The 13,050-nt window shown below is 41.3% G+C and overlaps 1 protein-coding gene across 1 annotated transcript in view; it reads left to right on the top strand.

Annotated features, from left to right (window-relative positions):
- Positions 1–2,368: 2,368 nt before the first annotated feature.
- Positions 2,369–13,050, top strand: part of esama (endothelial cell adhesion molecule a) — a 39,078-nt gene continuing 28,396 nt past the window's right edge. The window contains exon 1 of the mRNA XM_018755016.2: positions 2,369–3,036. Coding sequence (XP_018610532.1) covers positions 2,976–3,036 — 61 coding nt within the window. The 5' untranslated portion in view covers positions 2,369–2,975. The remainder of the gene's footprint in view (positions 3,037–13,050) is intronic.

Here is a 13,050-nt window from a genome sequence, read left to right on the forward strand (position 1 = left end):
ACGCTATGATCTTCTGAAGCTCATCATAGTAATAAATAATTAAAATTTGCCATCATCATCTAACTTCTTACCAGCCCAAGACATATTAGATGACAATGTTTCTGCTGGCCACAGGCAGACCATTAATGACATTTTCAGTGCTCGTCTATTGTTATCAGTCAGATCAATTATAACAAATCTATTGTACTGCAGAAAATGCAGTTTTGAATTATTTGTATTGAAGGTCTGAGTTCCATCTTTGTTTTTTATCTGTGATATTTTTTGTAATACTTATTGCATCTCGCAATGAAGGGCTCCTGAAATGCATGTCCCTAAAAGTTTATTGCGGTACATAACCCTTAGACATGTGAATTAGGAAACTGATGAATGGAAATATATCTTGGTTATGAAGCTGTCATGAAGGTGTTTCAAACCACTTTACCTAAAATGTCAATTATATTTGCAAAGTAAAAAGTAAGTGGGTCAATTCAAAAAGTCGGTCATAGTTTGATTATGTCAAATATCTGCTTCTTTTATTCATTCCTCTGTGTGTATGAGACCAACCAAATTTTCTCAAATTTTCCTTTGCTTGTTTACTACATCACATTTGATTTATGCAAGTTACATTTCACAGCTTGTTGTAAATATTTAGCAGCCACACTGCTTATGTAAATGCCAGGGTTTTCGTTGAATGCCTTGCTATAAAATCAGTAAACTCCACATGTTGTCACAAGAGAAACACTGGGATAGTGGTCTAATTTTGGTGCAGGGGAACAATTGCCCTTTGTTCATATTTAAGGTGTCCTGCTTCTATTTACATTTGTCTATTTACTGGTAAATGCTTTTTTTCTGAGATGACGTACAATTCAGGGTATAAAAGAGTACAGGGTATACAAAAGTCCTGCATATCAATCTCTCATCTATTGCAGCTGACATTCCAGTCACAAAACAAATGTGTATTAGCGTGTGTAGTTTTTCAGTCCTTAATTGTAAAGTCTGAAAATTAAATTGTTGTGATGTGTTTTTCAGCATGGAAAATGATTGATACATCTACAGTATTGTTATACTATGTTCCAACATTAAAAACATCCGTGTGTACGATTAGATTTTTTTCGAAAACGAATGAATACTGCAGAAAGCTAAATATTTCACTACGTGAATCATCTCAGCAAAACATCACGATGCGGACACACTGACAGCCTTTAAAAAAATCACTTTCGTGCACAAAACGCATTTTAAAATGTTCTGTCATATGAAACTTTATGAGACTGAATTTTCCTTTTTCTCGTTCCTTTCTTCTCAGACACTTCATGTCAAAACCCCTGAGGTTCAAGCCCAAAATCCATTTCAGTGCGCTCTCCTGGACAAAGAGCAGACCAAGGCCAGACATTCTGATGTATATTTAGAACCAGACATGATCCAAAGCTACCGTCATGCACACCTGTAATACTGCAGCCTTAGATTTAATCACAGTGAGCTCATCCACCTCTAATAATTGAGCAGTCTTGCCGCATTAACTTCAGCCGTGTTGCCATGGCAACCCGCCAGGCCTCCGAAGCGGAGTAGAGGCGGTATTCACCTCTGAGGCCTGGCCTGTCTGCGCGCGCTGCTCCGCGTGCCGGGTAAGTGCTCCGAGTTCTACGGCACTCTGACAAGCTGCCCTGACTGCTTCACCGAATTAACCATCCGAGAAATCTAAAGAAGCAATAAAACATGAATTTGTGTCTGGAGTAAAAAAAAAAAAAAAACAAAAAAAAAATGCGGAGGCATGGCGACCTTTTCTCGTGTGTTTTGTTTATTTCGGACCTCTGTTGAAAATAGCGTGGTTGTGCAGCACCAAAAACATTTATGCCCTAAAACACAAAGATATTTTATATTAATATGGGTATATTATTATAGAATATAAGGTGTGGCAATACGCAGTTGTTAATGAGTATTTATTTTGTTTGTGGTCCAGAGAAATGTGGTGGTAAACGCATAGATTAGAATACTGTCCATGCAATTGAATTGATGTAATTGGATTATAACCCAGTTTTGTAATAACTCATATACTCATAGTACCACACTGTGAAACGGATTAAATTATTAATGAAAGGTTCTTGGTCCAGGTCTTGTCTTGATAAGAAAGTGGCCCTTCTCTTCTGGTAAAAGTGCTGTTCTTTTTTTCCTGAATTCCACGTAACACAGAGCTAAACGTACACGCTGACTGGCAGAGTATGCGTTTTCATATTTTCATCATTATTGTGTTTTGACAACGTTTTAGGCTTCTAGTATTTTCACAACGCTACAAAGTGAATTGTGTAACTAACGTGGAAGGTTCTTTCACAATTTCCACAACATGATTGGCGATACAAAGTCCGACATGGAGCAGACCGTTTCGTCCTGTGGGGTAAAGGGCGTCGAAGCGCCTGGAAACTCTGGGCTCTTTATTTTAAATAAATAAATAGTCCTAAATTAACTTAGAAGAGTGTGAAAGCGGAATAAAACGCGATGCAGGCGGTAAAACAGGCATGTTGAGGTTAAAAAAAAAACACCTGTGGAGGGAGAAGGCGTGGCGGACGCCGGGGAGGAACTGAGGCCGGACGGACAGGTGCGCGGACCGTGGACGGGGACTCTGGGGTTGGACACGGGAGGCTCGCTGCGCAAAGTGTCCGTGTTGAGAGGCGCTTGCGCACAGCGAGTGACCGCGAGCGACGAAGCAGCCTCGCGCACCTTCAGGGAGCCACAGAGGAGCGCAGTGGCGGGAAGTAGCAGCGCGTGACGAGGGGCGGAAAGTGAGAGTGGGTGTCGCCGCTCGGCAGCCGGAGAGTCGCGCTGCCGACCTGCTCCTGTTGTGAAGGAGGGACTCGAGGGACTGGGACAGGGACAGGGACATTGGGAGTAGGACCGAAGCCCCCCCTAGGCGAATCACTCCCAGATAACGGGAAATACTTAAGGCGTCGCACGCGCCCGTGGGTTCCGTGGAGCAGACAGGAGGTGGATGTGGGACTGTGGAGATGCTCACTTGGAGGAAACTTGGAGCCGCGCTCGTTCTCGTCCTGCAGTGGATACTGCCAGGTAGGCTCCGCTCCGCTGCCCTCCAACACCGGCGACACACGGGCACCTCCGTCTTTTTTCCAAGTGTTCCGCAGAGCTGCACGTTTCATTTATTTTCCCTTTAAAACCCGGTTTAGTACCGGACCATGATCTTCTGAAACGTTTTTGCAAAAAATTATTCCAAGTAACTTTCATCATAGATCATCTTAGATGAATTAAAATTTCACACAATGAAAGAAGAAATTTGTTAGCGGAATGGTGGGAGGGGAAAAAACTGATTTATTTTTTTTTTCCCTGCAAGAATGATTCGGAAACGAGCGAACATGATGATGTTCGCGGCTCGTCGTGGGGATTTAACTGTCGGAACACCTGTTCTTTGTAGTATCGTTCGGGAAAAACGGTGCGTTTCGGTGCGCTGTTTCTGTTTACACTCCGAATAGGTTCCAAGTGAGAGAAGTAAAGTGGTTAATCCACCTTCACCTGACCTACCTTCTCGCATTACCTACCCTGCTGGTGTTACCGCTGCCTCTTTCCTCTGTTTAACTCAAAAACATGGAATGTTTCTTTCCATCACATTTATTCGTTTATATATATTTTTAAATGTTTGTAGTTTTAGCTCGTCTATTTTAATATTCCATTATTTTTTTTTGCTAAGACCTATTTCCAGGTGCGTGCTGTATAAGACTGTCATATGAAACTGAACATCAGTTTTAATGGTGAGAATGAGAGTCAGCATTTACTCATTTGCAGTATTAGAACATTTTCTTTTGTTTCCAAATATAGAAGCAAGTTTATTCTAGCCATCGTTACTAAATGAATTGCCTTTAACTTTCAGCATCTTTTTTTTTTTTTTTTTTACATTTTCCAGTGAACAGGTGAAATACAACACCAATAAAGGCATTTACTTTCATTCATTTAACAGGCTCTCTTTTTCTCTAAGTGTTGTAGAATTCAGAATATGCACAAGTGCTTCAACAAGAAAGGAGTTTCTGATAAAGACAGGCTTGGAGTTGTGGTTATGATGTTCTGATTGACTGAAAAGACTGGTTTCTTATCTGGTTTCTATGCAACACCCTTTTATATTGCTTTATACCCTCATGCAGTGTTGTGTTAAGAAAACAGTCATAAATACTGCCTCTCTCAATCTATTGTAAGCTTGTCTTTGTCAACACCAGTACACCTAAGGTGTAACACCCACCATCCATCCACACAACAAGGAACAGCATCAGAGCTTTTTTCATAGCGTTAGTGTACGGTTGTTTTGGCGGTTCCCTCGTTTTCATTGCTGCTAACCATAGAAAATGAGCTAAAGGTGATGACAAATATTAAATCTACACAATGAGTTTGTACGCAAATGCATTGGATGTGTTACACCCCTAACTTGGTTTTGGATTGAGCAGCCTTGAACTCCAGGTGTCTTCCTTAGAGGTATTGTATAAGACAGGGAAGGAAGCTGGAAATGAATGGCTCCAAGTAAACGGGAAGGCACAAGACACACAATGTGTCGGTGGCCCGCCAAGTCAGCCATTAGTCACAATAGGAAATCGAATTCCCAGCACTTCCTAAAAGGAAAGATGGTTACTGTGCTTTGTTCTTGCTGTCTTTAGAATGTCTTTGTACCGGTACTTAGAAGGCAGGAAGCCAGGTTTAGATCCCCTCCCCCCTGTCCCATCAGTGTTTTGAGATGTGGTATGGAGGGAATGGTTTTTGTATGTGACTTGGTTTATTGTTTGGAACATAGCCTGAATCATAAAGCCCAACTCTTCTTGTTGAATGTAACTACCAGAAATGGCCTCAACAAATTTTTCTTTTCATTCTGGATATCAGGACTATTATGCCAGCCCTGTATATTGGGTCACATGGTATGGGTACTGTGCACTTTTTAAACCACAAATTCACTTTTAAATTGTTCATGAATTTTAGTCAGTTGAGGAGCTAGGACGGGGGGGGCGCGGTGGCGCAGTGGGTTGGACCGGGTCCTGCTCTCCAGTGGGTCTGGGGTTCGAGTCCCGCTTGGGGTGCCTTGTGACGGACTGACGTCCTGTCCTGGGTGTGTCCCCCCCGGCCTTACGCCCTGTGTTGCCGGGTAGGCTCCGGTTCCCCGCGACCCCGTCTGGGACAAGCGGTTCTGAAAGTGTGTGTGTGTGTGTGTGTGTGTGTGTGGGGAGCTAGGACAGTTAGACCCTTCTAATGGAAAACAGAAGAACAGGCTATAAAAAATTTAAGAAGAAATTATATTTTGTGTTTTTTTTTTTTTTCTTTTGGTTACCTGTTTGCTTTCTGTGTTCTGTAATGTATGAAACATAGAACGCAAATGCTTTCCATTTTGGTCTGTTTCTAAATTATAGTGCCGTTTCAGATTGTTGTGGTATATCACTTCAGATTGTCTTATCCTGATTATTGTGAGCTGTGCAAGCCTGGATGATGTACACTTAGTTTTTAGCACATCTTTTTTTTTTTTTTGCTTGAATCATATTTTAGTAGGTTTTGTTTGGTTAATCAGCAGTGGAATAACTAACCATCTGTCCCAGAACACACTCGGATTGTACATCACCAAGATTTAAAGAACTTACCCAGTTTCAGTAGCCAGCGATGGCTTTGCAACACTAAAGAGAAATGCTGGGGCAAGAATACATATTGGAAATACTTAATTTGCATGGAAAAGAGTACTTTTTGCATGCACAATTGATTTAAGGTTGAGGTGACACTGAAAAAAGGAAAAAAAAAACAGGAAACATCTGGTTGTGAAAAAAAGGCATGAAATTAGGTGAAAGAGCACACCTGTAAAACAGCTGAGCCTGGAAAAGTAAATGCCCATTAATGAATATGTAAACAATTGCATGAATAAAAAGAACAGCAAGGGATTGATCAGGGAACCATCCAATTTCTGGCGCTCTCCCATTGGTCGATGTCATGAAAAGTCTTTGTGTGTCTGAGTGTATTTCCTTCAGTGTCTGAATGGCAAAGGAAAAATTTTTCACAAGGGTCATAATAGAACTACTCCAAACTGATATCTGGAGTCCATCCTGCCTTATTGCCATATAAATGCTGGATAGGGTAAAAAAAAAATTTTTTTATTTTTTTTATTTTTATCCACAGGTTGCTTGTGCATAGGAGTGAGTTAAAGTATAGTTCAGCTGAAATGTCTTTCTCTGATGATTATAGTTACTTGTTTCCTTCAACACCCGAAGGCCAGTTACTGCACACGTTTTTGTCACGGTTGACCACTTAAGCTCTCGGTTAAACCGATCATTACCCCAATTTAGCCATCTGAGGATTTCAGCTGTTTCAAGAGAGCTGGAGGACCGCCATGCACACTGAACAGCCTTGCCCATGAGGGAAGTTTGGGACGAGAAGAAGAGAGAGAGCTGCATGTGGCCCATCTGTATCTGGGTCTTTGGCCTGTCTGACATATAGTCAGCTGACAGGCCTGACCACCGCTGTGTTTTTGGTACAGTTCCAGGTAGCCCAGGACTTGGAGAACATGAATCTACCTTCAAACATAGTGTTGTCAAAAAAACTAAAATTATTAATGTTATTCATATGTTTCATGCATCAAAGAAAGTCATTAAAGCTCTTTAAAATGAATTGATAATTAAAGCATGTGAATGTAATTGATGTCTTTGGACTGTGGGCATAAACCAGAACACCCAGAGGAAACCTATGAAAACTCCACACAGATTGAACTGCATTCAAATCCATCTCCAAACCCAGAGTCCAGGGGCTGTATCAATGTACAGCCTTCAGTTAACAAACATTAGGAGGGAAAAAGTTATGTTCGTTAAAAAAAAAACTAGCATGCAACATGCTGTAGATGCTCTCCTGGTGTTTGTAATCTAAAGACGTAGAGTAAGGCAATGGCAAACCACTTTCATACCCTTTCTTTACCATGAAAACTCTGTGTGGTTATTATGAGTTAAATTTAGCCTGATGGCACTAAGCCTTTACAGGTGCCATTCAGTTTGAAGGGTGTAGATTTCTCTCTACAGTATGTTGGCAGAATGATAGATGAAGGAGCCGAGGCTTTCTCAAGTCATCTCTAAGTCTTGGGCATGGTTTTGGTAAGATAAAAGTAATCTGAAAGGAAGATTGGGTATGTAAGACTGTCCCTCTCTTCCCATCTCAACTTTCAGTTGTGTTCCTCAGTGTTTAGGGTCTCCTCTCACATGTGTCTTGGGTAAAACTAGCAATTTATTCAGTTTCTTTCCCTCCATTTCCCTTTGTCTGTTCCTAGATGTTGGAACACCCATAATGCAAAGCAAAGCAATCCATCAAATTTATGTCAATCTCCTCTTATCTTAAATGGCTAATGTCGTAAGTTAATATGCATTGAAAGCTTGCCCAAAACTAGGCTTCAATTTCTAGCTGGTTTGCAATCTCAGGGGCTCTGCTGAACATGTGAAGTGTGATAAGCAAGGCTTCTCTGCATTTGTTATGTCAGGGGATTGGAAATTTTTCGACTCTCTTCTGCATGTCCATTGCAGGAACACTGTTTTTATACACTTACGATGGTTATAATGACCGGAATTACTACTAAATACGACATCTAATCAACAGAGATTATTTTTAACAGAGCAAGCAAATGTTGAAGAGTGTAATGAAAATTACGAGGGTTACTTGGCCCACATTTGTTAGGTATTGTAAGGAACTGGATAGTACTGCTGAGGGCTGTCATGTCTAGATTTCCATACGCCCAAAGATGGACTGCCAATCCACACAACTCCCCCAAAGTGCAAAAAACTCTAGCAAAGTTTCCTGGTCGTGTTGTCAGAGCCGTGTCGCTGTTCCTGGAGGAGCTAGCCAGGGGTCGTGAGAAAACCAGTGGGCGACTTTCCCATTACTCAGCCCAGCCTATGGGCTTCTTTAAAGACTCAAGCCACATCCACTTTATCTCCCCTCTGCACCCTTAAATGGAGATGTCCTGCACTAGGGCCGCAGATGGACGCAGAAGAGCACTGTGCACATTAGTGTGTCAGTACATACAACATGGACGTGCAGTTGCCTCAATCAGTATTAGTTTGCGTTGCTATGTTAAGATCTTCTGTGCTCTTCTTATGTTAACATAGGTGGTTATTTGTGCTGTGAAAAAATTCAGATGTACATAAGTTAAAAATAACAGAAACATAACAAAAGAAGAGCAACATCCTGCCATGGGAACCATAAAATACATAGTTTATAAAGGTTTTTTTAAAGAATTACTGCCAGATTCCTGTGGAATTTAATTTTGGGATATTCAGTGTATATATATATATATATATATTATATATGTATGTCTGTATGTATGTACGTGTGTGTGTGTGTATATATATATATATATATATATATATAAGTTTAAGGCAGATGTTCATGCAGAAATCACGATCGGTATTGTGCACATAGCTGTTGACAACCTAGGCCGATGTACTGAAGCCGACTGTTTACTTGCTTTGTCAGGTTCTCCCATGTCCTCGTTCGGTGCAAAATGACAGTCTGCTGACGCCAAACCTCCCTTTTCTTGCCTTTTGAGGCGAAACTAAACTAAGAAACGACTGTATACTGTAACTCAGAGTCGTACACAAGTCAGCACTGAGACAGCAGTGACAGGCGCTGGCATTGTCTGTCCCAACAGGGCTTTGCCTCTGCAGCAGATATTTCCCTGACATGCGCTCCGGCTTGCCTGGAGAGCGGGAGTGGGGGGGTGGCTCTAAGCATAAGAAAGCATTCAGATGAAATCCCTGCTTACTGAAAGAAAAAGATAGCCCTGGATTGTTTTTCTCCATTGAAAGTTATATATAAATAGAAAGAATTTAAGGTCTTGATGCAATATGCAGTTGCATTTGTTGAAGCTCAAACGCATTTTATTGTGGGGTGGATTTTTATCACCTCCACGTTCTCCAGGAGTATAGGTACAACAATAGCACTTAGCTCCAGGAATTAAGAATTACTGAGGAATTACTAAAAGGATGTCTTGGAATTATTGCAGGATTTATTCCACACTAATGGAGATCTACAGGTGCACCAACCTATTGCACCTCTACTTAGAGGACCCAAGACCTTTGATGCTTAAGGTATCGGATGGCTGGATTTCTCTGTCCAAGCCTGGCATGATCTGAGCATCTTAAATCACTGAGATCCCTCTGGTTTGTAGACTCTGGAAGTAGCACAGTGTTTCTTATACTTGTACAAATTTTTCTAACATAGCTAACGGAAGCTCTACATTAGTTTGTAAATATCAAGGGTAAAACCTTTCCATGGCTTTGCTTTTGACTTTTCTTTGGCCTTGCAAAATATGAGCTTTAATTTTAAGTCATTGTGATTACTAGTTATGTGTTTTCTCATTGTTAGTGTGGTAGAGGCTGGTATGATTTACACCGATGGTAAATCACTACTAACATTCAACTGGACACACTGGACTACACCCTTTATGACTTTTCGCAATCTTGTAAATATCCCTGCAGTCTTTCCAGTGACAAGCTAGCATTGTGTATGTATTTAAAACAAGAACACATTGTACAGTATTCTGTGATAGGAATACTGTTCCAGAAGCAGCATACATTTTATTCTTGGCTCTACCCAGTCTGTGTAGGCAACGGAACCTCACAAGGAGAACAAAAATTAGCTCACTGCTAGCTTACTGTATGCAAAGAGTAATCACATCTTCTCACTGTATCATGCCTGAATTTGTCTGCTTCCTTTGCCAAAGTACCTTTAATGAGGAGCTTTGGAAGTGGAATCACATGGTTCATTATGAAGGCAGCATGATGGTTTATGCACACCACCTACCATTGAGATCTTTAGATATTTGTGGACTTCAGGTTATTGCATCAGTTGAAGGGAGGAATGTATGACCTCAAATGCATTGTTCATTCAATTGTTCCTCTTATTGTTTTGGACTCCTTTCAGTGGTAGTGCATTCTGTACCATATACAGACAGCTGGTAGTGTAGTTGTTCGAATTCCACCTCTGGTTGTAGTACCCTTAAGCAAGGTACTTAAGCTAAATTGCTCTGGTAAAATTACCCAGATATATACATGGGTGAATAATTGCAAGTCGCTTAGGAGAAAAGTGTCAGGTAAATGTAAATACAAATTTCTACTCAGTAACTGATGTGTAGAGTGAATAACTGATTCAGCTGCTACTGAGGATCCTCCCTGTAATCCCCTTCTAGTTAAAGGCCAGTATTTGAGGTGATAGTAATAAGCAGGCAAACAAGTGAATGATAAAGTCGTACTGTTACGCTTGGGTGTGGGGAACTCTGGGTAAATAAAACTCTGAGAGCGGCTTTATTTTGGTCTTGGCGTGGGCTGTGGTCGCGTATTGAATGCCACTGGAGGCAGAGAAATCCCCACACATCCTTTAATGCAAGCGCGTCTTAGACGCTGTCTGTCCGAGTGTGACCCAGGCCTGGAGCCGGGGGTTAGAGGAATTAGATCCGAAGATGAAGTGCATGGCCTACTGTTCCATTTCTCGCATAATGCCACTCTGTCATGATATTATGCTCAATACGCAAAATCGCTTCAGAATTATTGTCCGAAATGGAATCTGATTGACACTGGTGTTCCATGCAGTAATTATATAGTGAAAAAAATTATGTTTTGAGCAGTGTGTAAATATCAACATGCTTGCATTGAGGTGTTTCCTTTATTACTTTTAAGTTATTCATTTATTGATGCTTTTCTCCAAAGCCAATTAAAAAATGGGTTTTATACATTGAAGTCCTTACTATGATCTAGCTATTGTCAACAACTGCTTGTTCCGAGTGGGGTCATGGCAAGCCGGAGCCTTACCCAGCAACACAGCGCGCAAGGCCGAGGGGAGAGGGGACACACCCAGGACAGGATGCCAGTCATCCCAAGGCACCCAAGCAGGTCTTGAACCCCAGACCTGCCACATAGCAGGCACTCGCTGAACTTGCTGTGCCACCACACCCATCTTCTTACTATGATGTACCCATTAATACAGCTGGCTAATTTTTATTGAAGCAATTTTGCATAATTTCCCAGCTCAAGGTGAGATTCAAACCTGGCATTCTCAGTTGTAAGGTGACAGTTCTAACCACATTGCTACCTGCTGCCCTGGCTTTTTGTCTAGGATGAGGAAGCTTAAGGGTCACCATTGAGTATAAAGCATATTTTTCATCTCAGTGAGGGTGTCACTGTGTGTTACCTGCTTTGCCGATCCGCCAAGCCCCCTCTCAATAATACACTGTTTACCTAGAGGACTGAGGTGGACCTGTCAGCACATTATCCACACCCACTGTGGCACACTCTGGTCCAGGGTGCTCTGTCAGGAGATTTTGAGATAATCCTGAAAGAAAGGTAAATCAGGATGTCTCACTTTCTCTCCTAGCACCTAGGGAAGTGTTGGTTGTCAGATATATACCTGGAATCTGGCGAAGTGGGGTTGGTCCTCGTGGGAAGGTCTCGGACTTCATGAGATCGCATGTTGCCTCTGCATGTCAGTTTTGTTTTTTCCCTCTTTTGATCAACCTGCTCCAGTCATCATGGGTGGTATTGTTTATGGATCTCTTCTGTGTTGGGGTTTATATATGCTTCGGTACGTTGAGTGCAAAGCTTTAATTATTTTGATGATAGGCTGGAGATCCTGTTTCCATCAAGTTTTTCTCTCTTCGTATTGTCATTGTCTCCCACTATCCTCCTCACCCCCTCAATTGCACACAGAAGCCTCAAACCTTTAAAATGTAACACAATGTTTTCATTGTTTTTATAACTGACGTAATCTGGGGAAAAGTAAGCGTAACTTAATCATGTCTCAAGTGTGACAGGCATTACAGGTCAGTGAGAAAAGAGTAATTAAACAGGGGATCTCAAGAGGTGGACTGTTCTAGAAAATTCTGATATATAAAATTAATACATTTAACAAGTAAATTACATTTCCACTGTCCTTATCAGAGGGACTGTTTGTTAAACCCAAAATGGCCTATAGAGAAAGGCCACTAAAAGGCATTGATCAGATAGATCAGCTTTTTGCTGGCGATCTTTCTCCACCCTTTTGGGAATCTTTAGCTACTAATGGCTCTAATTAACACCATTGAACGACCATGCCAAGCTGTGAGAGTGTATGCTGCAATGCTGTACCCTTATCTTTGTGTTTGGCTTTATAACCCTGCGATCCCACTTCCACAGGTTACTGCTTATTGAAATTGGATGCGTGGAATGTCATAAGAGGAACAAAGGCGCTGTGGCCCAACAACACCTGAAAGTCTGAGCAAGCTCTCAAAATAAATGAATTTATAGTATAATTTTGAAACATTAATAAATCGTCTCAAAATATTTGAACAATATATTTTTCCCCGTCTTCACCTTTCAAAAGAGAGCTTCAGATGCCAGTGTGAAAGTCTCTGAAGAGAAAGAATTATTTTAAAGTGAATGCTAAACAGGATCTATCTGGATTAAATCCGGATTTTAAGTTTAGCTGAGTCTGACTTTCATGTTTTTTGGGGGTACATCAAAATGTAAGTGCCTGCCATGCCAACCCCGCTGCTATGAATAACGCGATCGGAGAGCCCTTCAGGTTTTCATGCGTATCTCGGAGTAAAATTCCTGTACCTGTACAGAGACTGAAAACTAGAAAACGTCATCATCTCCACTATTTTTGCGACAAGTTTGGCACTGAGCCACAAACAGAGTGACCTTACTACAGCAGGGAAATGGAGCAGGATAGAAATTGCCCCAATGGAAGAGAAGGGCAAGTTTCTTTACTGCTGGTTGCAGCACGGATGTACCAGAATCTGATCTTTTTATGCTGGTATGGTTGTTGGTTTCCTCTACCTTTATTTATAATGCAGGCAACCAGAAGATCTGGCAAAACCAGAATATCAGTACTATTTTTAATAAGAGCAGATCAGCAACATAAGGGTGCAAAGCCAACATACATTTGTGAATAAATTGCTGTTCTGCTTCATGTGGCCTGAAAAATCAATGTGTTTTAATGATCAACCACTAATTGCAGTGAAATAGAGGGTACAAAATGGTGACAAAAACTTAGCTGAAAGCTGTTGCCAGACAGAGTGACGGACATGCAGAACACCCCTGT

This window comes from Scleropages formosus, chromosome 4, assembly GCF_900964775.1.
Source record: "Scleropages formosus chromosome 4, fSclFor1.1, whole genome shotgun sequence".
Taxonomy (NCBI): Eukaryota; Metazoa; Chordata; class Actinopteri; order Osteoglossiformes; family Osteoglossidae; genus Scleropages; species Scleropages formosus.